The sequence below is a fragment of the Falco punctatus genome (genome assembly GCF_963210335.1).
Source record: "Falco punctatus genome assembly, chromosome: Z".
Lineage (NCBI taxonomy): Eukaryota > Metazoa > Chordata > Aves > Falconiformes > Falconidae > Falco > Falco punctatus.
Window position 1 is genome coordinate 68,316,991 of NC_137586.1, and position 24,433 is coordinate 68,341,423.

At 41.6% G+C, this 24,433-nt stretch overlaps 1 protein-coding gene across 5 annotated transcripts in view; it reads left to right on the forward strand.

Annotated features, from left to right (window-relative positions):
- Nucleotides 1-1,820: 1,820 nt before the first annotated feature.
- The window catches only part of MTAP (methylthioadenosine phosphorylase), a 32,340-nt gene continuing 9,727 nt past the window's right edge, over nucleotides 1,821-24,433 (forward strand). The window contains exons 1-5 of one of the 5 annotated variants that reach the window (XM_080372432.1): nucleotides 1,821-1,980; nucleotides 7,285-7,371; nucleotides 13,054-13,112; nucleotides 15,469-15,636; nucleotides 22,436-22,538. In XM_080372432.1, the coding sequence (XP_080228558.1) occupies nucleotides 1,954-1,980; nucleotides 7,285-7,371; nucleotides 13,054-13,112; nucleotides 15,469-15,636; nucleotides 22,436-22,538 (444 nt within the window). In that variant the 5' untranslated portion in view covers nucleotides 1,821-1,953. Of the gene's footprint in view, nucleotides 1,981-2,524; nucleotides 2,668-5,299; nucleotides 5,460-7,284; nucleotides 7,372-13,053; nucleotides 13,113-15,468; nucleotides 15,637-16,280; nucleotides 20,211-22,435; nucleotides 22,539-24,433 lie in introns of those variants that run through there. The other 4 variants (XM_080372433.1, XM_080372436.1, XM_080372434.1 and 1 more) reach the window with 4 other exon arrangements.

Here is a 24,433-nt window from a genome sequence, read left to right on the forward strand (position 1 = left end):
TATGTTCAGTGATGAATCTGAGTCTGCATTTACTATCGGATATGTGACATTTTTTAATAGACAGGTAGCACGGAGTGGCACATGAGAATGACACGTCTGGATGGCTGAGGTCTCTCTGATAGATAAAGTTGTTTTAAAGGAAATCTACAACAAATGCTTCTAAAAATAAGTACTTCCAACTAACAAGTTACTGGTTATTTTTGAAAGATCTACATTTTATATTTGTATCTATCTATGGTATAGAACATATAAATATATCAAAACTATTAATGTTTCCAAAATGTAAGATCATGTTATGGTAAGACCAATGTCCTGCTTAAGTGTATGGACTTGTGGCAACAAGAAAAACACCACAAAGAGGAAACTTGTAATTAGTCATATGTAATGATACAGTGTTTACCTTTTCATATCACTTCAAGCAATATTTAGCTTGGACAGCTAAATATATGTACTTTCTATATAGGCGTACTTCAGAAAGAAAATAAAACTCCCCATTTTTTTTTTTCCCCCAAAACATGCTTCAGTTCATTCTCAGAATAATTTTTGGGTATTAAAAAGACTACCCTTAATTTAAACCACATTAAACCTATAAATTAATCTGGTTTTAATAGAAAACAAACCTCTTCCACAAATACTATAAAATTAGGAATTTTATTTATAGAAATAGATAGGATTTTATATTCAGGTTAGAGCTGAATTTTGGTTTCATTTTGCCATTTCTGTGAATCCAGAACTAATCAGCACTTTTTGCATCATGCCACTGTTTTACAGGGTGCATATGGGACTTTGTAGTGCTGTTCAGTTCTACCCTCTGTTGACAAATTCAGAATTTGAGGAGGAAGTCAAATAAACCACGGTGTGTCCAGCAGTATGGTTGGTGGTCCAGCCAAAATATGGACCATCCGAAAGTTAGTTTTCAGAAAGACCAAGCCAATGTTTAGCATTTTTAACACATGCTTACACACTGAAGTAGACAAATTATTTCTATTATACCACGAGATTTGTGGAATACTGTTTTCTGGAACTGCAGCATAATTTACAAGAGTATCTAGGTATCAACAGCTGCAGTGTTGCTTTCTTTACATGCAGCTAGTGAATACTCCTGAGAGTTGCATCTAGATATGCAGATCAGAAAAATTAAAAAGAAAGCAGGATGGGTTACCTTGGCTGTGACTTCAAGAGGTATTTAAACACAGCAGCACTCATTGACTTAATAAAAGCATTTCCAAGAAGAAAGCTTTTTAAAAAGTATTAAAACCTTCACTGAGGATACATTTCAAGGATGTAATAACACTTCAGGGCTTATGGACCAGTCGGTAGCGACGTTTCAAAAGCATGCTGGAGATGTTCTGATGGGGCTGTTAGTGAAGTGTAGGAACAGCATATCAATAGAAATACCCAGAAATAATGGGATAGCAGTATCTGCTTCTGGAGAGGATGTATCCTGGGGGGGGTGTAAGCGGGGGAGGTCGCGGAGCGGAAGGAGCAGTTATGTCCTATGCTGTGACACAAAATCCAGATTTTACCCCAAGGAACCGTTCTGCACCGCTTGCTCCTAACCGCTTCGCGAAGAACTCCGGCTGTGCGACTAGCGTCAGGCGACACCGCCAGCGTCGGGCCCACACCCGGAAGACTCGTCCCCAGCCGCGGGGTGCGGAGCCCGGGGGCGCCCTCTCCCACCCGCGCCGCGGGGACAGACCTGCCGGCCCCCCGCGGGCTCCCTTCGGCCCGAGGGCTCCGGGGTCACGGCCCCGTCGGCGCGGGCGCGGGCCCGGGCGCCGCTTCCCCTCAGCGCGGGCGGCCCCGCCCCCTAGCGAGGCCCCGGCGCCCCCGCCGGCCCGCGGCCCTGCAGCGCCGGGGGGAGGGGCCTGCCCGCGCGGGGCGGGGCGGGGCGGGGCCGGGCCACACGCGGCGCGCGGCCCCGGCGGCCACCCCCCCGCCCTTGCCGCCAACATGGCTGCCGCCGCCGCGGCCGTGAAGGTAAGCGAGGGGCAGCGTCGCCGTGGCTTGGGAAAGAGGCGGCACCCACCGCCGCCCTCAACCCCTCCCCGCCTGCCCCCTGCCGGGCCGGCCGCGGGCCTGCGGAGCGGGAGGGCGCGGGGCCACGCCGCTGCCCTCCGGGGGCTTCCGAGCGCGTGGGCGGAGGCGCCGCTTCTCGGCCGCCGCGTCCTCCGCCGCGCTCCGCTCCCTGCCCGCCTCCCTCCCGCCCCGCTCGCCAGGAGCGGGCCCTGGGCGCACGGCGCCGGGCCAAGTGACACCACCCCCCCCCGCCCCCGGCAACTCCGCCTCGCCGCCTCCAGGCCCCTCGGCTGCGGGCCGCGCAGCCTCCGCACGCCGCTCCCCGCCCTCAGCGCCACGGCGCTGCCGCAGGTGGTTTATTTGGTTGGGTTTTTTTCCTTCATGGGAGTCGGGGGTCTCCGCTTCTCGGAGTGTCAGAGCCGGCTGCGGCCGGTCGGGCTTGTCCGTGAGAGGGAGTGAGGCACGTTTGTCACCGTCGCAGGGCGCCTGTACCGCCGCGCCAGCACACGGGTCTGGCCTGGGACCGGCCCGTCCGCGGTGCGTCAGCAGTGGGACCGGAGGGTGACGGCCCGCGTCAGGGGTGGGCGGGCCAGTTGCGGTGAAACGCAGGAATTGTGTTTCGACCAACATACGAATTAGTTTTCTGAGGTAAAGTAACTTTCCCGGTCGTCTTGGTGTGCAGGAATTGGCTATAAGCGGCCTTGATTTCACAGAGACAGCAGGTTTATTCTTTGCACTGTAAATTGTGTGCAGGTTGCTGTTACCTCTGTGTAAGTGAAAAGTCTTTTTAATGCCATCCTCTTCCTCTTCTCATTATCCCCAAAATAGAAGAGAGGAATATGGAGGTATTCAGAGGTAGTTGTCACAAAGACTCATGGCTGGTGGTGACACCAATGAACGTGTACTAGTGTGTAAGATCATCAGATGGGCAAGTGTGTACTGTTACTGCACTGACACTTCTGTGTCTTCTGCTGGAACCTATTTGCAGAATTTCACCAACCAGCCGTTTAAGAAAGGTGTACGCTTAAGTGTGATCATTACTTGGGCTCCCACAGAGAAATGCTTTTGATTTTTTAGTTACTGATGTGATACTATTTCTTAGGTTTTACTTCTGTTGCTCTTCATCCCAGTGTTTGAGATTGACTGTACCATAGTGAAATATTTCATGTTTCATTCCCAGTGCAATGCCATTTTACTTTAGATTTAATTCCAGATAACCTTAGGTACAGCCTCTGTTAATTTTCACAGGTTATGTCCATCACATCCCTTTGTAGGATGAAAAGTCTGGAATGGAGCATACAGTATTGCACCTTTCCATTCTTGAGGTCACTCCTAGATGTGACTGTCTCTGCCTTTGAGGTCAGGTGAGACTTTTTATCTCCGAGTCAGCTCCAGTCTGCTATTACTGGCTTTCAGTGCCTGGACTGCTACGTGGAAACAGACCTCAGATCCTTTGGCAGGGTATCTCCTCGAGGAGCCTAGGACAGCTGCATTCCTTCTGGTAATTGATCAATTTGATAATCCTAGGAGGTCCGTAAAGCAGAATTTAATATAGAATCAGATTTTGGGGTCTCCAGCCCCAGACACAGCTGATATTCCTGGAGATTATGTATGTTAGAGGAAAAACTATTTTCTTGCCAAGAGCTAACATTCATTTTACGGTTGGAGCTGCTAGCTCCAAGCTAGCGTTACATGGTTGGAGAAGCACTGCTTCAACAAATCTGCTGGCCTAACGTTCGTTCCACCGTAGTAGCTCTCCTGTGAATTATAGCAAGCCCAGTGTTTCTCTGGCTACTGTTGCCTGAGGTGGCTTGAAGGGTGACAAACTGCTCCTGAGGTCTTTTGCAAGGAGGGAGAAGGCATAAGCAAATTCAGGGTAGTCTAGCTCTTCTTCCGTGCTGTGGGCTCTCCACCTGGGAGCAGTGAATATTTTGCCAGCTCATTGCACTGCTGCCATTTCTGACAGCATGGCTGGTGGTGTAAAGGCTGCTGTGGAGCTGAACCGTGCAGCACAATGAAGTATTGATGCCACTGCTGCAGCAGGAGTAGGGAGCCCAAGAGCACATGGGGAAGCCACCTCACCGGGCCTATGCTGCTGTGAACAGACCGAGCTCTGTGCTGCCACACATCAGGTGTGCTGCTTCCTGGTGCAGGAAATGCTGGATCTTGTGTGTTCATAAGGACCTTAAAGCAGTTCCAAAATAACATTTATGTCATGTAGGTGTAGCCGGTATCTCCAGCACTGCACTGTTTTCTTCAGGCCCAAGAAATTTCATTTTTCCAGAGTTAAAGTTCAGGCACATAAGCATTCTGGTTTTGAATATTCTCAATCTTAAATTGTAGGGCACTAATAAAACAAGCATTGTATCAAACTAAAACTAGTTCAGTTACTTAAGTAACCATTTTTTTCTTGGATAAAAAAAAAAGGTACCATTTTGATCTTGGCTTTTTTTAATGTAGTGGTCTTCTGTGTTTAGTGAATGCACACATGAGCAATATTAAGGGTGGTCTTGCTGATTTTGAATTTTATGATTGCTTGTGTTGCACACCTCTTAGGTAGTTCTTAAGGCAGAAAATTACTCATCCTAAAACGTATAGTTTTCAGGTTTTATATGAGCGATCTAACAATCTGAACGTTTGTGATAAATAAGCAACATGAATAACATGGGAACAGACCCATCAGTACTACTGCAGACAATGATCTAGGTCTTCCCAAATGCTTAAGTTCTAGTCAGGGTTGGAGTTCGTGGATTTCTACTGGTATTTTGCTTTGCACTACTACTCGTGCTCCACAGGGGGGTAGCAAAAGGAAATAGGAGATCCGATAAAACTACTTCTAGGGTATTTGTGTTTACACCATCTGCTGTGGAAAGCTTTCTCATACAAGTATTTGGTGTGTAATGAAGGCCACAGAGCCTCAGCTTGTTAAAACGAAACGCTTGATGAGCCAACTAATATAGTGGTTAAACAAATGAGGTGTCTATGAATGTGAAAGTTAAGAAAAAAGACTAAGAGACAGTTGGGTGTGTGTTGTGGAAAGGGGGTGTTTTACATTGAAATTCACATTGAGTTATTTTCTATAAAAATAATAATAGTGGTGGAACCATGCAGTAGTAAGTCATGCCAGAATAGTTCCAATTTTTTTAGCCATGATAAGAATTCTTCAACTTAAAAACTGAGACAAACTACATTGGATGCAAAAAAAAAGAGAAAAAAAAAAGAGCATTTTCTCTCCCTCATTACTTGTTGTGAAGGTTGTGAAGGACCAGACATCAACCATTCTGTCCAAAGAGGTAGAAGTGTTCTGAACTCAAGAGAAAACTTGACTTGTTGAAAACAGAATAATCCCTGCAAAGACAAAACCAAGATACTTTCCAATGATGAACTAGAAACAAGAAAATTCAGATGCATTTTTCTTTAGCTCAAGTATGAAACCACAGGTGAGCTTAGTCTCAGTGACAATATATGTTTCAAATTACCTTTTTTTCTTTTCCCTTTTTTGCAAAAGAACAGGAACAGATGAGCTATGAGCCAGAACAAGAAATCTGTGATTACTAGGGCATGACATGTGGTATTTTTAAGTCACATCAAGTAACTACACTACAAGTTGTGTCAAAACACAAGACTTTTATTCTGATTTTCTAAGGATATAAAATATATTCTATTTAAGTGGCCCTTAGCTTTGCCTGCTTTTTTTCTCTTTCCAATATGCTTTGAAACTGTTAGTCAATTTCATAAAAATTTGGGAAAAATACTTGAAAAGACTTCATTAAAAAAGTAGGAGGAATGAGAGTCTCTTAAGTTTCTACTTAGGGAAAGGTTGTAAGTTGAATAAAACCTGACACCAGTGTATCTACACAGGAGACAATTAGTGACCCAGCTGCAAAGTTTGAATAGTCGCTTACACTTCCTTACATACCAGGTGACCTAATTTTAAATGCCTGAAGAAACCCGGCAGTGCTTACAGCAGGTGAAATTGTCAGTAAATTCTTTTTATTTCACTTGTGAAGATGTTGTTGAGCTTTTCAGAAGCTGTACAGAGACTATTACAGAAACAGGGAAGTTCTTAGATTTTGGCAAGTCAACAAAAAAAACTTCTAATGTTTTGGGAGAAGGTTAGCTTTTCGTTATTTTCAATGTATGATACTATATGCCTGGTATTCCATATAGCAGTTATGTGTAGGGCTTTCCCCATGTAAACAGGAAGCCTTTGTTTTAATATATTTTATGCAGATACTTCATTACAGGCATTCCCAAATAAAACCCTTCAGTTTTGTATTGGAAATAAATGATGAATTGGTACATCTTTGTGTATTTTCCATAGCTTTTTTTTAATTTGGTATCGCTAAAGAGGAGAATCATAGTGCAAGAAATTGGCAGCTTACAGTTGTTTAAAATCAGTCATTTGAAATTAAGATAGCTCTGCAGAGCAGGACCTGGGAGTCCTGGTGACAGCGAGGTGCCCATGGGCCAGCAGTGTGCCTGTGTGTCCATGGAGGCCAGTGGGATCCCGGGGGCATTGGGAGCAGCATGGCCAGCGGGTGGAGGGAGGGGATCCTGCCCCTCTACCCTGCCCTGGTGAGGCCCCATCTGGAGTGCTGTGCCCAGTGCTGGGCTCCCCAGTTCAGGAGGGACAGGGAAGTAGTGGAGAGGGTCCAGTGAAGGGCTGCGAACATGATGAGGGGCAGGTTTATCGCTCCCTTATGAGGACAGGCTGAGAGAGCTGGGCCTGTTTAGCCTGGAGAAGAGAAGGCTGAGAGGGGATCTTATCAATGACAGCAAATATCTTAAGGGTGCGTATCCAGCAGACAGGGCCAGGCTCTTTTCAGTGATGGCCAATGACAGGACAAGGGGCAATGAGTACAAACTGAAACCCAGGGAGTTCCATCTGAATATGAGGAAGAATTTCTTTACTTTGAGGGTGACAGAGTACTGTAACAGGCTGCTCAGAGAAGTTGTACAGTCTCCTTCTCTGGAGAATCTGAAAACCCACCTGGATGCTGTACATCCTGCTCTAGGTGAACCTGCTTTAGCAGGGAGTTGGACTAGATGATCTCCAGAAGTTGCTTCCAACCTTGACCATTCTAGGATTCTGTGAAATTTCTTTTCTGGGAAATGTGTTGTGCATATTATGTTTTGTTTATCTGTAGTCTAACCCCATCTCAAGCAGAAAATACATTTTGTAGTTGCCTAGTTCGTTTTTCCCACATGCTGTTAAATGGAGTATAATCTCAAGAAGACTAATAAAGTACTTTTCTGTGTAAGATCGGAATTATTGGTGGAACCGGGCTGGATGATCCGGATATCTTAGAAGGAAGAACAGAAAAATACGTTGATACTCCTTATGGCAAGGTCTGTATAACCTTTCTCTTTTTTTTACTACTGAGACTTGTTTTTAAAGATGTTTGTATGCTTTTAATTTTCAGACTGTTAAATGAATGCCTAAAAGAGGTACTAGCACAAGACTTTCGTTTTACTTGCTGTGTATTGTGTGCTGCTTAGTTTGTAGAAACAAGGTGTTAAAAAGATGATGTGCAAAGGAGACTTTGCCCCTTCTCATCTGTCGACTGGATGCATTTACAAACTGAGTCCTGAATTTGCAGTCGAGAGATAAACCTCCTCTTTCAAATTTGTGCTGCTTGTGACCTGTAGTATATGCCAGATTGCTCCAGGGACCTTCCTGAATTGCAGAAAAATGTCCTTTGAGCTGTATGTGCCACCATTTTTCCTGTAACCACTGAATTATGCTTTACATACCAATGCTCTCCTTACAGTCACGCTTCTAACCACATAATCTGAAACTGATTTGAAAATGAAGCTCTGAAACTGTTGCTGTAGTACAGGTATTCTTGACGTAACTCCACATTTTTCAGCCCTTTTCTTCAGCAGAAGGGAGTGGAGGTTATGGGTGTTGCTGTATACACAGCGCTGAGTGTGTTGTGAAGGACAATTCCCACTCCAAAGCACTTTTAGAAGTAGAAACAGGTAAGACAAAGGATGAGAGAGAGTTTTATAGGCAGGAAATCAAGGAGGAGAGAGGTTCCAGTTGACACAGGAAGTTCATAGAATAACTGGATCTCAGATACCTGTAATGTCGTAGGACCAGGGAGGTCAGGGTGCTTTATAATTGCCATCAAAATTGTATCTTATTAAATCTACCATTTTAAGCTAGTATACATACATTAAAACATCTGGCCTGTGGCAGCAAGCGCCCTTTCATGGGTAGAAGCTTGTCAGAAACTCAGTGCTGTGGTGTGCGATTTAAAATCTGAATCCGTGCCTCCATTCAAAATGGTTTAAGGGAGAAGTAAGAGTGTAAACAGTAAGCAGAGTTTGTGTACACACCATTCAAGAAGGGGAAGGAGATAAAGATTAAGGGAGGAGAAGTCATAATCAGAAAAACACACTTTTCTACCATCCTTCAAAATTTTTTAATAAACTGGAAGAGAATGAAAGGAACTTGCCTCCTCTCTTTTCTGTACCCTGTTTTCCAAATGGTAGCCAGTGTTGGACTGAAATACAGTCCACTGGCTAAAGCAAACCAGTTGCCATTGCATGCCGTTTTTTGAGAATCATGGGTGGTATCAGCACGGCTGTATCTGGAGATGGCTCAGAAACCAAAAATAGCGTGGTTGTAGCCAGTATTAACTGAAGCCTTCGTATCCAGGAAGGATGAAACACACTTCTCCCTCACCACAGTTCTGTTCAGACCGGAGTTAAGGGCGCAGTGGCAGCACAGCATTTAGAGGGCTGTTCTGTCGCAGTGCTGAGATGCAATAGGATTTGGGTGGCCTAAGTTCTGTAGTGCAGTAGCTGGTCTACAGCAGGGTTTAGTATTACTCAGAAGAGTAGAAGTACCTGTAGGATGGCTCCTGCTCAGGGGAGTAAAAGAAGTTTCTTCAGTTCTGCACCTTTGGTCAGTATGGAAGGGGTTTTAATTTTCATTTAGGAAGTAACTCAGCTACTATCTTTGTTCTGCTGTTTCTCGTGTGTCAGCTTCCACCATTTTGATTGCATCAAAGATTTGGTGTTCTATGGAAGATACCGTAAATCCTTATAGCATTCCATTTCCAGATATGGAAAATATTGTTCTCTTATAGGATAAAAAATAGGTTGCAACAACATTTATCTTCAGCACTGAATTTTGAAGCTACTGGTAAAACTTTGTTCAGAATGTGCTTTCAGTTAGATTGTTTTACTTCCTGGATGACAGAACTTGGTTCTGAATCACCTTTCCTCAAATCAGCAAAATATCTTCCTGTTCTAGGAAATTATTTTAGCTGCCCCCCCGCTCCCCTTGTTGGTCACAGATATATTGGGCAAACGAAGCAGGGCGGAGCAAGGGTTGCCCACCTTGCAAATGAGCTTTGTATGCTTGCATCAGGAAAATCAGACCATGTGACATAACATTTAAGCTCCTCTTCTGCCTCCCCAAAGCAATGTATGTCGTTTGGTTCTTAAACTAAATCATAGGTTAAATGAAGTTTTGGGGAACCTGTGAGATGCTGTTCCATCTCAAGATTTCTGTAGATTTTTAGTTTGCTTGTTCATTCTGTTTTCTGTTCCAGCTTGCTTCTGAAGTAAGACCAAGGAAAAAATGAATTTTGTAAGCACCACATGAACAATACTTTCTGCATATTTATGTTGCAGACAAAAGAGATTTATTTCAATTGTTTGTTACTTTCATAATTTATGGTTAACTGCCCAGGATTCTTTGCTTCCTTTTCTATTTTGCAATACTGAGTAATAAATATCTTTGGATTTGGTGGAAGGGGGAAGTAGTTAAATATGTGTATGAATTATTAATGTCCAAGAACTTTTTATTGGACCTTTTTTTGAATCCTGCTTTAAAAATACTGTATTAGAGCTTTAAACTGGGATTGTTCCATTGGAATTTTTTATTATTTTATCAGCGTTTCAAAGCTGATAAAATGCTGAGATAATAGTATAGAGGTACAGCACTGGAAAGGACTTGTGGGAGAAGGAGCATGGAACGGAAGTACACGCTAGCTGTATTACATGGTTAACACAGTCTGAAATTTCTGTGTCTTTCACTTCCTTGTAACTTTACACACACTGATTTATCCTTATTTCCTCTCTTTTAATGGCCTATGATGCAGTATCTGCAAATTCTTTTCTTAAACAGTTTGTCATTTAGCATAGCATTCTTCATTCCAAACCTTTTTTTTTTCCTCTGCCATGATTTTAGCAATCATTTGCGAGAAAGGTATTCAGGCAGTTGTAAGATGCCTTGAATACATTCTGTGGAAATCTGTGTAAAGATGACAACTGGTCTTGTTACATGGCCACCCTGAAGCTTTTTGAAGTGACTATAGAGGGGCAGCAGGTAGGAAAGGAAACCCTGGCTGCTGCAACTGGATTTTGAAGCCTGTTGGCTTTCAAAACTGTTGCATTCTTGCAGTGTCAGCAACATACACCAGAATTCAGTGGAGTTCTGTGGTGGGGACGAATATCAAATAGCAGTTAAATTGCACCTTTCTACCCCAAATCTTTTGGAAATTGATATAAACTTGAATCTATCACTTGCAATAAACTTGCATCTGTCACTTGTAAAGTGAAGGATCCAATTTTCAACTTAATAATCTTTTCATTTTGATAGGAGACAAGGAATTTTGTCTGAAGTCCTCTTTAGTTTTTAAGACTATTTTTGTATCCTGCTGTGAGCTAATTTGCGTGCTTACTACTTCACACAGCAAATGTGTGCCATCTAAACAAACCAAACCAAACCTCAAAAAAGCAAAACTGCAAATGCTAATTATTGTGAACCTTCATTGTTATGGAATGTTGCAACATCAAAATGCCTTGGCAGCTAGACAGGAAGGCTTTCGCCCTGTGTGAAATTTTGCTTTCAAAGCTATATCTGGTTCAGGAGAATACATGTGAATTAAGCTAAATAGATTAAATGTTTTTATGTCAGTAGGTTAAAATTAAATGGAGACTTTTAACAGTGGTAATTCTGTGTCTGACAGAATTTAAACCTAGGTGATTGAGTAATTTACGGTGCTATGATGATGTCATGGTTTAACCCTAGCTGGCAACCAAGCCCCACACAACTCCTCACTCACTTCCTCTCGATGGGATGAGGTGGAGAATCAGAAGGGTAAAAGTGAGAAAACTTGCAGGTTGTGAGATGAAGACAGTTTAATAGGTAAAGCAAAAGCTGCACACACAAGCAAAGTGAAACAAGGAATTAATTTGCGGCTTCCCATGGGCAGGCAGGTCTTCAGCCATCTCCAGGAAAGCAGGGCTAATGCCATAACCCCAAACATTGCTCCCCTTCCTTCTTTTTGGTCATAAGGTCTGGAACATCACTTTGGTCAGTTGGAGTCAGCTGTCCTGGCTGTGTTTCCTCCTGAATTCTTCTGGGGTGGTGTGAGAAGCAGAGAATGCCTTGACTCTGTGTAAGTGCTGCTCAGCAATAATGAAAACATCCCTGTGTTATCAACAGTTACCAGCACAAATCTAAAACATAGCCCCATACTAGCTACTGTGAAGAAAATTAATTCTAACCCAGCAAAAACCAGCAGAGAAGAGAATTCACATTAAAAATGGCAAAAAAAGAGCTGTGCAATAGGGAGTAGAAAGTGCTGGTTTTATTAGAAATTAATATCCCTAAAATGCATCTGGGAGGGCTCACATATTACTTCATTCTAGATCTCTGCAAACTTTCAAGAGTGATAGAATTAACAGCTGTAAAACTAAATGCTGTAATCTTGCAGCTAGCATTAAAATACAAATAAAATTATATTAAGCAGTAGAAAACAGAACATTTCTAAATGCAAGTATGGGAGTCCTTCCAGATACTTGCAAACTTGTAAATAAATAATAATTTGGTTAATAGCTATTTCAGCTTTAAATCCCAGGGCGTGGAAGGAGAGATTGGCACAGAGTGGCTTCCAGCTTACTCTACAGTTTCTTCTACGCAGCAGTAAGAGTGGAATGCATCCAGACCTCAACTGGGCAGGAGAAGCAGCATACCCAGCTGCACTGCTGTTCAGCACAAATGCAATGTAGCATCTAATTAAACAGTGGCCTTAATTTTTTTAACAAAAAGGGAAGCTAGAAGCATTGTATATTTCAGATCCCTGATGCATATAGCCCAGGAGCAGAACGCAGCCCACAGGGCAGTTAATTTGTTGTAGTAGTGGTTGATGACTTGGGGTCTGACATGTGTGGTCAATATGACCATCTCCAAGGCAGGGCACATGTCTCAACTGGGCAGCTACAAACAAAATGCTCTAGCTTCCTGGCTGGCTGGTCATCAGGAGGAATGCATGTTCTCATTGTGCAGCGGTGAGAGGAGAGCACATGCTCTCTCCTCGTCCCTGGGCTGACCAAATACAACATTGCTTCTGCCACTAGTGTACCAGAAGTTCTCTGTCATCTCGCAATTCTGTTCCCAAAAGCAGGACTCCTAGCAGAAGGGAAGAGGGAGTTTATCAGGAAGCTAGGGGAGAATGAAGGGTGGGTTGGAAGAGTCTAGAACTCCTCCTCACACCCCTAGTCTGAGTTAGGGGGCCATGGTAGAAAGAGGACAGAACAGAATGGGGAGTGTTACAGAAAGGGACAGATTTTGGGAGGGGTCTTCTAGAAGGGAATAGCACCTTTTTAGCAAAAAGCAATCAAAGTTTGCAGGAGAGAGTGAGACATGCTAACCAACGTAAGGGCAACATGTACATGCTGCTTTTTTCACATTTGTGTAGCACTGTTTGAAATGCTATTTCGAAGTATTTGAAAGTATTACTATTTCAAATCCTAAAGTAGGGAGTTGCAATATAAATGTTAGTATGAACACAGAAAAACTGTGATAAACCTGGTGTCAAGTTTGATTTTTCTGTTCCAGACTGTTTTACTAATCTGCCCTGTCACAGAGCTGAGCTGAAGGAAATGTGAGACTACAGTGGTAACCAGTATTTGCTTCCATAACTATCCTTCTTATTTTTAAGCAGCAGTTAAGGTTTCTAATGTGATTGTCAGGCTGTTACTCATCCTTATTTGCTTGTTTATTTGCAGCCATCGGATGCTTTGATATTGGGAAAGATAAAAAATGTGGACTGTGTGCTATTGGCAAGGTAAGTGAGCATTTTAAGGGTTTTTATACTATGTCTTAAAGTTTTCTCAGATGTTTTTTTCTTTTTACATTAGGTGAAATGAATTTTAATCAGACTTCATCTTGCTCTGTGGTTGCTAGCAAAGTTCAGCAGAAGTCTTTTTTCCTGAACAAATTTGGTGCTGCAGGAACTGAGAGTATTACAAATAAAGGTTAGGAAAGAGAAATCTAGGGTGGTTACGTAGGTCTTACTAGGTGCTGCCCTAGTAAGAACAGCAGTCTGCAATGCTGCCTGCTCTGGTAGTATGTAGGTTGTGCCTGATAACCTCAGTAATCCATCTGCTCCCTCTGCAGATTTCCTTTGAGAAACTGGGAAATTGCCTGTTTCCAGGGGAACTGTATCTCTGCTACCACTCTTCCAAATAATACCCTTTGATTATTGAGGACTTTGGCTGTTACCATTATTGCTTAGGAGGCTGCATCCCCTGTAGTTCTCTCGCCCTGTGTCATTTTTATTCAGGCATCTCTTACCATACTCAGAAGAGAATCTGCAAGCAGGATCTGCAGAATGAGTGCATAGAGATTTCACACTAATGTAACCATGGATATCTAGGACCAATGTGCTACTAGATTAAACATAAGAATACTAACACAGTTCTCAGCATTGGACAGCATGGGCAGAGCCAGGTGCTGATAACAGAGTCCATCAGCAGTCCCAGACAAGTCAAGGTGATGAATCAACTCCAGGATCCATCCAGGGAGTCCAAGCAGGAGCTGTAAGAGATGGGGCAAAAGACAGAGTTGTAGTCAAGGCTGCAGCATTGTCAAAAGTCCATCCAGAAAACTGGTCTGGAGACAAACTACAGCATAGGTCTGAAGGCCATCCAGGAGACAGGGCTGGGGACAGGCACACCTGTGACATAGCTCAGGCCAGGAGAGAAGACTGGAGGTGGGAGCACCTAGGTTCACAAGCACCAGGTGTTTGCATCGAGGCCAAGGGTGAGGCTGGCCAGGGCAGTTGCAACCCAGTGGTGCACTCAGGGCCCAATTCTTTCCATGCCAGTATTTTTTCCATTAAGGTGCTAATTGTTAACCTTCTCTGCAGCTATGCTTCTGTCTATGGTTTTACTTTTCTTACTTTGCATGGACTTTTCTCATATATTTTATTACACCTGGACAACATTTTTCTCATTTGCTCAAATGAAATGCTAAGCCAAGAGCTCATATCTGTGCTGTATCGAAGTAGGCCTTGGGCTACAGACAGCTGAACAACTGGGCTGTGGTTTACATCCTGTCTGGGATTTATGACCATTCATATACAACCGTCATGGGTTTACTTTTGGGGCTAAGGCATCTGCATCTTCACTTTGTGTTTTGGGAACAATAAGAGAGTTGCTCATAAATGTTTGATTAAAAAAAAACCCAAACACATATATTCTAGAAGAGGATTATGAAAACAACTGTAATATTAAACAATAATCTACAAGTCTATTAACTTACTAGAAATGCTAATATCAGCATGGGAAACCTGCCTGACAGTGCTTGGTCATCTGTGCAGCTCCCAGTTCCCAGTTGACCAAGTTCTTAAGATCTTTTGGTCTCTTTGAAAGACTCAGTTGGGCAATTCAGTTCCTCCTTTCATTTTACATAGTTGAAATTTTCAAATGTGTTTAATCATTATGTGAGTGATATACCACTGTAGTGATGACAAAGATAACACAAAAGCATGTGCTTGTAAGACTTAAGTCCTGTCATGGTGAAAAAATATACTGCAACAGCGTGAAGTGATTCTTCTAATTTATGTAAGCTGTCAGATCATTTGAAGAGCAAAGAGAAAAATGTGTTTCTACTGTTTTATTTGGGAAGGTGACAGATTAAAACTGTGTGTTCTTTCTGTTTTTAATTTTCTGTGGTGTGCTGCTCTTTTCTGGGTGGGAGAATACAAACAACACTTCTGAGCAGAAAAATCTGTAGAGGTATATGTAAATCTTACAGATTTGTTGTAGTGTGTGGAAGATTTAATTTTCTACATCTGGGTTTTCAGAATCTATGGAACTGACTTAAAACTGAAGAAAACTGCTTTTTGTACTCTTGAAGCTGCTGAAGTGTATTTAGATTGTATTTTCAAGATTGTTTTCATTACAGTCTTGAACTTAAAATTTTTGCATCTAAAAAGAAAATTACACTACTTCTGAAACCAAATACTCTGAGAACTTTAATACAGTTAGGAAAACGAGCTAAACTGGAAGTAGTTGAAATGGTCGGTTCCACTTCCAATGTTGTAAGGGAAATAACATTTTCTGGCATTCTCTGTCTGGAAGAAGGAAGGCAGTTTCAGTCTGATTTATTTTACTCTCTTGCAACATGCATCTTTGCAGACATGGAAGGCATCATACAATTATGCCATCGAACATCAATTACCGTGCCAATATATGGGCATTAAAAGAAGAAAATTGTTCACATGTATTGGTGACTACTGCCTGTGGTTCATTACGAGAGGAAATACAACCCGGTGATCTTGTTATAATTGACCAGTTCATTGACAAGTGAGTAACGTTTGTGTTTAATTGTGTTCTTAATTATGGGAGAAAAAAGGGGACAAGTGGGGTTAAATGATATAGTAACATGTTAATGTTACATTAAGTTTTGGTGGAATGAGATGATAGCCTCAGTTCTTATGGCAGAAAGTGAGATTCATACAAAATGTGATAGGAAACAGGAATGAGATTACAAGTTTAGCTCTAACAGACACAGAAGAAATATCAGGCTTTGAAGAATGGCCTCAAATGAACTGAAGCATAGCTCCTTGGGAGAAGTCTTCTGAAGAGATCTCCTATTATCAAATATGAGGGAGGAACATGGAGAAGAGCACAGACTGTTCTAAGTTTTAAGAAGAATCTGAAATGAGATGGTGCAAGAAGCATAGGAGGAGACAGGTAGGAAAATATGTGCAGTAATAATGAGGCTCTACGGAAGAGAGATCAAATGCAACACAGAGGGATAAGAGAGGAGGTTGTTTTAAAACAAGGATAGATGCTAACATCCTTTATTCGTTAAGAATCATAAGGAAGTAAATTTTTTCCAGTGTCTTTGTACTCCAGTCAGTCCTCCCCTCCTTGATTATCTGATGTTTAGAAAAATTCAAGCAGATGGGGGGGAGGGGCTGGGGGGGCTGGGCAGGGGGAGGGGGGGGCACGGGGGGAAGAGCTTAATTTAAAAATGAGTGACTACACCAAATATTTCAAAAACATAGTCACACATTTTAAGAGGTAAATCTATTCTCGTACTTACAGGTGTACTGTATCTAGAAGTCTTATGTGGGGCTGCTGGCAGTATTTCATTGCCAACTGAACATGTATACCCTAGGTTTGTTCTCTGCAGTGCTATTCAAGATTTGAGTTAACTGACCACTTGTTTGTGACGTGTGTAACTGAAATGCTTTTTCTTTTAAGAGAGTATGTTTTAAGTACAATGTATCGAAATGACTAAGTACCCTGCAGGAGCAAGCCCTATATAAACTGCTTCCTGTTATACTGGAGCTGATTTATCAGTGGAGAGCTGCTGTATTGCTGACAGTCATCTTTTTTTTTTCCTCCCAAGTCTAAAAGTATTTAAGCTGATCACTTTGTTTATACAGATTAAATCATAATCCTTACTCTGCCAGTAGTACTTGGAAATGAGTAATTTTATTTTCTATATTGATTTCTGTAGGAAAGATATTAAACATAACTTGAGTACATGGCTTAGATGATCACAAGTAAAACAAACAAACAAAAAAAACCCAAAAAGATATTTTGGCAGCATTATCATCTAGCAGACTCCTAGGTAGGTGAGGGGAGCCTAACTATGCTAAGCTATGAATTGCATGCATGGGAAGAAGTACCCTCTGGCCCAGAGAGCCTGCAGTTTTAAACAAGAAACAGTTGCAATGATTGCAGAATTATTACCTGCTGTGGAGGAGGGGTGGAAGTATTGAGAAACTAACGCTTGCAGAGGTTAAGGCAGAAAGACATAAACAGAGCCAGGAGATATAACCAGGTAAGAAATATCAGAAGATCCTTCATCCAAAATGTCATTATCAAAATTAATAATTCATTTTTAAGCTACCTAATCTCCTCACACAGCTTTAAATTTCCCAGCACTTGCCATTCTGTATTATAATTTCTGACCTGGAAAGGAAGTAAGCTTGGTTAAGTCTGGGTTTTAAGAACATTCAATAAAAGAAAAAAAAAAAGGTTATAGAACAAATCAGCATATTTCTCTGATGTGAATATGAGTGAAAATACAGCGATCCTTTACATTGCAGCAAAGAAGGCAATTAGTATCTTGGGCTGCATTAGTAGGGGTGTTGCCAGCAGGTTAAGGGAGGTGATCCTTCTTCACCTCTGTTCAGCACTGGTGAGGCCACACCTAGAACACTGTGTCCAGGGCTGGGCTTCCTAGTGCAAGAGGGACATGGATGTACTGGAGAGAGTTCAGCAAAGAACCACAAAGATGCTGGAGGGGATAGAGCATCTCTCCTGTGAGAAAAGGCTGAAAGAACAGGGACTGTTCTTTCCTGGAGAAGAGCAGGTTCAGGGGGATCTTATCAATGTACATAAATACCTAAAGGGTACCTGTAGAGAAGATGGAGCCAAGCTCTTTCCAGTGGTGCCCAGCGATGGGACCAGAGGCAGTGGGCACACACTGAAACACAGGAGGTTCCCTCTGAACATCAGGAAACAGTTTTTCGTTGTGAGAGTGACTGAGCACCGGCGCAGGTCACTCAGAGAGGTGGTGGAGTCTCCACCCTTGGAGGTACTCAAAAGCCACCTGGACATGGTCCTGGACAACCAATTCTAGATGGAACAGGGGGTTGAGCAGGGGATTGGACCAGATGACCTCCAGAGATCCCTTCTAACCTCAACTGTTCTGCGATCTGTGTCTTCATTTAGAGTTTATTCAGATGGTCACCAGTAGCAATGGCATAGCCCGTATATGAGCAGTGTTTCACTTGGTCAAGCAAGTTTTCATTTCAGTGTAGAAGAGTCTGAACTTGAATAGCACATGAGAATTTTTCGGTGTGGAAAACAATATTTGATAGGAATTTTAAAATCATTTCTAGCTTGCCCTCTAATTCAGAAAACTGACAAGTCATAATGGTCTGTTTAATTTCACAATTTGATTTCTGTGTTAAGTCTTTTTCCCTGATGTACTTGCCAGTGGGTGTTAGACTGCTGGTTCTTTGGAGGTAGGGGCTGCATTTTTGCCTATCATGGGTAAATGCATCATCTGTAAAAGTGATTGCATTACATATCATAAATCATCAAGAAAACAGTGCTTCTGACAGGGAAATATTTTCATGGGACAAAATAGATTAATTGTCTACCAGCATTTGAAAAGATGCAGTTTTTCTGACATACCTTCTACTGGAAGATCGGGGTCCTGCAGAAAAAACTGTGTTAGTGTCTTGGAAAAAAGGTACTGGTTAAAGCTGCAAAAACAGTCAATTATTTTTTTTTTAAGTTATCCTGGCTTCTGTATAGTGATTAACCCATGTCAGGGACTAGACAGGAAAGAGGGCTGGGTCCAGGTGGGAAGGATTTACATTAAAATCAGTGCCTTCTGGGTGTCTAGGTACCTTTTGTTATCTGGGCTCTGGTTCTCAGTAGGGAGCACGTCATGATTGTCCTTTCAGGTATAAAGCAAGAAGGAATAGTGAAAGGGAATGGGGGAACTCTAGAATTGAGCAGAAAGATGTAGGCAGCAAATGTAAATTTGCTCCCTTTGGCCATGCACACTGTGGCATTAATGACAGGATCTCAATATATGGAGTTCTGTGGGACTTCTGCCTAGTTTAGGGCATAGGTTTGACTTATAGTAGGGAACAGTGAATAGGTGTAATTAGAACTGTATAGTATTTCCAGACTTTTGAGAGCTTAATTCTGCAGATCATTAGCACTCCTAGTAAGTGTTTGATTTTGAATATGGAGTCTCTGCTTGCTTTATGCTTATCTGTTGGGGTGTGTATTTAAACAATAAAAGATACATTCTGTTAAATAAGTACCAAAATATATACAAGCTGTTCTCCCTACTTCCAAATCCAAAAGTAGCCACAGGTGCTATTATGGGCTACAATTGTTCTCTTCTTTGAAACAAGTGCCTTAAAAAAAATCTGGAAGATTTTTATGCCTTTGGCTCCTGTTAGTTTATTGCAGTGCCATTAGTCAACTGGCTAGATCAGGCTAATTAGGGGCATTGTAATACTTTATGTTTGCTGCTGATATTTTCTAGGAAGAGTAAGAAGGTAAGTACTTACTTGGATGATTCAGCTCATTTGGCAAATGCAGAAAATCACCTCATAAAAGAAATACCGGAACAGCTGCGAACCATATTGTTTGAATAATCTGTGTCACATACACCACTACAATTTATTGCAGTATTGTTACACTCTAATTTTTGTGGGATAATTTTCTTTCAGTGTCCCTGAAGAGGCAGAGCATGCTGAGACTGTTTTTTATACAGCAGATGCCAGTGTGAATTTTCATTTTGTTCTTTAATTACTAATAGCTTGTTGATAATCCAGCACTACTAGAAGAAGGGTGAAGATGATGATGCAAGTGGTAGAGGACTGTTTGTCACAAGGGGAAGTTATTGGTTTGTTCACTTACATGAGTTGTATTTTGCTACTTAGCATCAGTCATAAACAGCACTGCCAGAAAATCTTGTGTTACTATGATAAAATCAAAATGAAGGAGCAAAAGCCACCTTACTGTCTGATTAAGTGTAGCTGTTGCTGCAGGGTGGAGAATACAAACTCTGGGGACACCTTCAGAGCTGCAGTATGTGCAGCTTTGAATTTGAAAAAGCAGTAAGGGCAAGGCAGGCCTGGCAGGACTATGCAACAGTGCAAGGATTTGCTTGTGTGGTGAGTACCACTGTCCCCTTGAGCTGATAGACAAGTGGTTATGCATAAGAACATACTCGCCCCTTTCCCAGGGAAGGAATTCTGTCTTTTCGTGTTCTGCCATCTGCTGTTTGGCACAGAGGCAGCATGTTCTGGTGGGGGTTCTCCGAAGAGCCCTGCAGAGGTCAGATGGCCAGCAGTAGCTGTGGAGCCCCGGCTTTTACCTGCTTCTTGGTAAGTTATCAGTCCAGTGCTTTCAGGCGCTGCTTCTGAACTTCATCACGGGTAGCATCTCTGTACTTGCCCTTTACACCATGCTTGATCCTTCTGAACTGTGCACTTCTACTGTTGAGTAGTGTGGCTGGTTTCTAGGCAAGCGTGTGGTGACTTCTTCCTGTTTTAATATAAATAATCAAGCAGTTGTATAGTGTTCAGTTGCACGGTGTTGTTAAGCAGGCTCTCCTGATGGCATGCAGGCCTCCACATTTGTAACTGTGAGATCTAACGAGTAGATTGTCTTTGAAGAGTCCCTGTTGAGTTCCTTATTTCTTGTCTCTTGCTGGCTCCATAATGGTATGTGGGGGAGGTCTTGAAACTCCTACAAAGAGAGGAACTTTAGGCAGATACTGTCATTTGCTCTCTGGCTCTGGGTCTCTGGGAGAGTAAGGCAAGGAAAGTATCTGTGGTTCAGTAGCCTTTGTTCTCTCTGCAAAGGATACAGAGGAATGGTATTGCAGCAGTGAAAATCATGTGCTGCTGCCCTGTGCCTTGCAGACAGGTGAGTGGGACAGATCAGGATAGCCAGTTTGGATCTGGAGTAGCAGGAGGAGAGGCCAAAAGGCATTTTTCTGCACCAGCCATTACTTCAAAGGTAGCAAGAATCAGAGGATGGTTCAAATCTGACTTTATTCTCACCCTAAGCCTAGCAGTTTATGGACACACCAGCTGGCCCCATAACAAGTAGCTGTGGCCTTTGCAGGATTGCAGCCTTCCATGCAGATGAGAAACTGTTGCACTCTGAGAGTCACAATGCTTAGAGCAGTTGTCACTTGTTCCCATGTAGTTTATATGTATGGTGCTAAACATAGTAGCATTTCTTTATTAGACCACCTAGTGATGTGGCCATTCTCTCCAAACACAGGGTATCTGAAAGTTGGAGAGTAGTGTTTATACATGTGTGATCTTTCCTTGGGGGTTTTCTGAGTGAAAGAGTCTGACTAACAACATCTGAAATCCTATAATGTAGGAAATGGTTTATGACTTTTCCCATTTCCTCCAATTCTAAGTAATTCATTAGCAGACACTGAAAAAAAATAATGTGTGAAATCAGATACATTCTATTTGTGGCTCTTCAATATCCCATAAAGTAATATTAGCGTTTCAACTAATTTTTAACAGCTGTATCTCATTTTGCATGTGTTTTTAATTTGCTGATCTCTTTCCCTATTTTATAATCTCATCCTTAAACCTTTCCTATTGGATCTTTCTGCCCGCCCCCAAATCTAACATGTATTTAAAACCTTCTTTTAAATATTTGCTGGTGACTTGGGTAGGGACCTGTTGTGAGCAGTATTACCAGCAGAAATTTTTTATTTTAACTGTGGATTGAATTTGGCTCTTGCCTTACTTTTTCTCCTTATAAAGTGCGATATGTGACACATTGTGGGAAGAATGGAATGTCTCAAAGAATTTTGTTCCAGAGGGGTTTTGCCATCCAGTTGGCTGAATTATCATGAGGCAGTGCATTTGAAAGTAATGGGATATGAGTAGCAGTTCCAGTAGTTGTCAAAATGACATGCTGGGTGGTAATTTCTGCTGCGTGTTTGACCATTTTGTGCAAGGAAACAGCTTCTCAATTGAAAGAAGGGAGAAAAAGGATTCTTCAACTTGCAAGCTGCCAATGCATGTGTGTGATCTTTCTGAGAATATGAAGACATCCTGTTCCAGAGGTTTTCTGGTTGAATTCACACCTCTTTTGTTCAGGAAGCTGTTCCTATAAATTCCTATCCTTTCAATGTGGGAATGCAGTGCTATGAACAAGCTCTATTTTGACTAGCTTTGTGGTAATTCAGACTTGATTCTTTCCCTTCCTGAAAGCTCACTGTATTCTTTTTTCCAGAGATTACTTGTCTGACTTGGCCATTTTCTCTTCGGTAGAATTGCAGCATAATGTGGCTATTTGTGTCATTTAGGAGCAAATCAATATTTCAGCAACTTGTTAACAATAGATTTTCTCTAATTAATTGATAATGCACTGTGGAAGTAACAGATTTATGCTCTTGAGCTCGGTTCTGAAAGATTTGTAGAGGTAAAACAAGATTACAAATAAGTCATTATTATCATACTGATAACTTTTATTCCCTCCCAGGAATGCTGTGGTTTGGGATTTTTGTAAATTTCTTGCTTTCTCTTCTGTTTTCTCCCATTCTTTTCTCTGAGCATGTTTTCTGTTTTTCTAGGACAACTAAAAGACACTGTACTTTATACGATGGGCAGCATTCCACTCTTTCAGGAGTATGTCATATTCCAATGGCAGAGCCATTCTGCACCAAAACCAGAGAGGTTAGTGAATTTTGTAATAGTATTTAGAAATGTTATTTTTATGATGCTTTTTTGTGATATAGTAGGCTATGCATTGTTAGAACACAGAGGCAATCTGCACCTCTTGATTCCTGTTTCTCAGATATGAGATGCTATTAAGGAAAAATATAACATTTGAAAAGCATGGGAAGTAAAAATCTTCTGTTTATAGGAGCTGTCTTCCTAAGGAAGGTATGCAGAAGATGTCAGTTGCAACCTAGATTTCCCTGGGGTCTTAACAACAGGACAAAAGATCTTTATTTATTAGGTAACACGCCAAGAAAGCAGCAAAGTGGACAAAGGTGGAAGGTGGAATTAGGAATTAGTTCTGTTTTGGTCTGAATAAAAGTGTACCTATGGTAGAGGCACTTTACATAATTAATAGAGAAAATGAAATAAATAGTGCTTTAACATTCACAGACATTACAATATTGTATTTGTGCTTTTGTGCATTGTAGCAGTGGGTGGTAGTGGAGAGTTGAGGTTTAGTTTAAAGAATGTTAACCATAGAAGCAAGCCAAATTACAGTAGCTTTCTATTCTTACACTGTTATTTAAAAGTTAAAAAACTTAATTTTGTCATTTCAAAAAGACTTAGACTAAGCAGTGTAAAACTGCTGTTTTCTACACCTGCATAAGCTGCTGGGAGGAGTGTATCTGTGGTTAAATATACCGCCTTAACATATTCTTAGAGTTGAGGAAAAGGGAAGATGAAGATTGAACTGTGTATTTTGTGCTGTTGTGTAATGCTGTGATCACAAGCTGCAAGGAGGTACATTCTCCAGGGGCACAGGAATTCTTAGACAATCAGTCACACCCGTCTAAGAGACCTGCTGTCTGTGCAATCAGTTATTACAGCGAGCAGGACAAAGCTGAATTGTGAAGCAAGTGGCCCAGTCTGTACCCAGAGCATGTACAAATATTTGTACTACTGAGCTCTTTTGCCTTTGTCACCAATTCACTTCAGTGTCATTAATGTTTTTGTTAATATCCACCAGCACATCCACAGCATTGCTAGTAGAACAATGCTTCAGTGCACTGAGAATCAAGGTGTTTTGCAATGAAGTAAAAGACATTTTAAATCGCATCAGGAAACAAACCACTGCATGTTACACATGTGCAGGCTTTTGCCCTTCTTCCATTGAGCAGCAGATTATGCAAAATACTTCATTTTTCATGCAACAAGAGCCTAGCCACAATGCTCTTACCAAAGATTAGTTGGCATATAGTGTCTTGCTGACTTTGAGCATGACAGGTACAAGGAGTTCATTGAGACCTAACTGTACACTTTCTGAATTGGATTAAAAATAGTGTGATTACTGAAGTGATTTGCAGTACTTCACACTGTGCCTCTTTCTCATTTTTTAAAACGATAAGTACCTACACATAAGCCATTTCCCAAGGTTGCAGGAAATATACACCAAGGCTACTTTTCATTCAGTTATTAAGTAGCTAGAGACAATGTTCTTTGGTATTATGTTTTTTGAAAAGCCAACAGAGAAATGTGCCTTTTCAAACAGAGAAAAAACATTTAGGTACTTCCCAGTCTCACATGTGATCATTATCTCATTAGCCTATGCATTGTAATAAGCCTAACAGATGTTTTGAAGAACATGTGGTTTTGAGCTCTTAGTAAGGCTGAAAAGGGATACTTTCACTTCATTTCAAAATACCAGATAAAAGTGACATAAACTTTTTTCCTGGAATGATCCCTAAAAACTGTTGGGATCATTTCAGCCCAGTTTATCTAAATCAGGGAAATTTCTTAGATAAATGCAGTAATAATAATAATGCCAAAATTGTTGATGTAATAGACTATTTAAGGAATTTTGCATCAAAACATCTCAAAACTTTATATTCAATTACATTTGTGCAAAT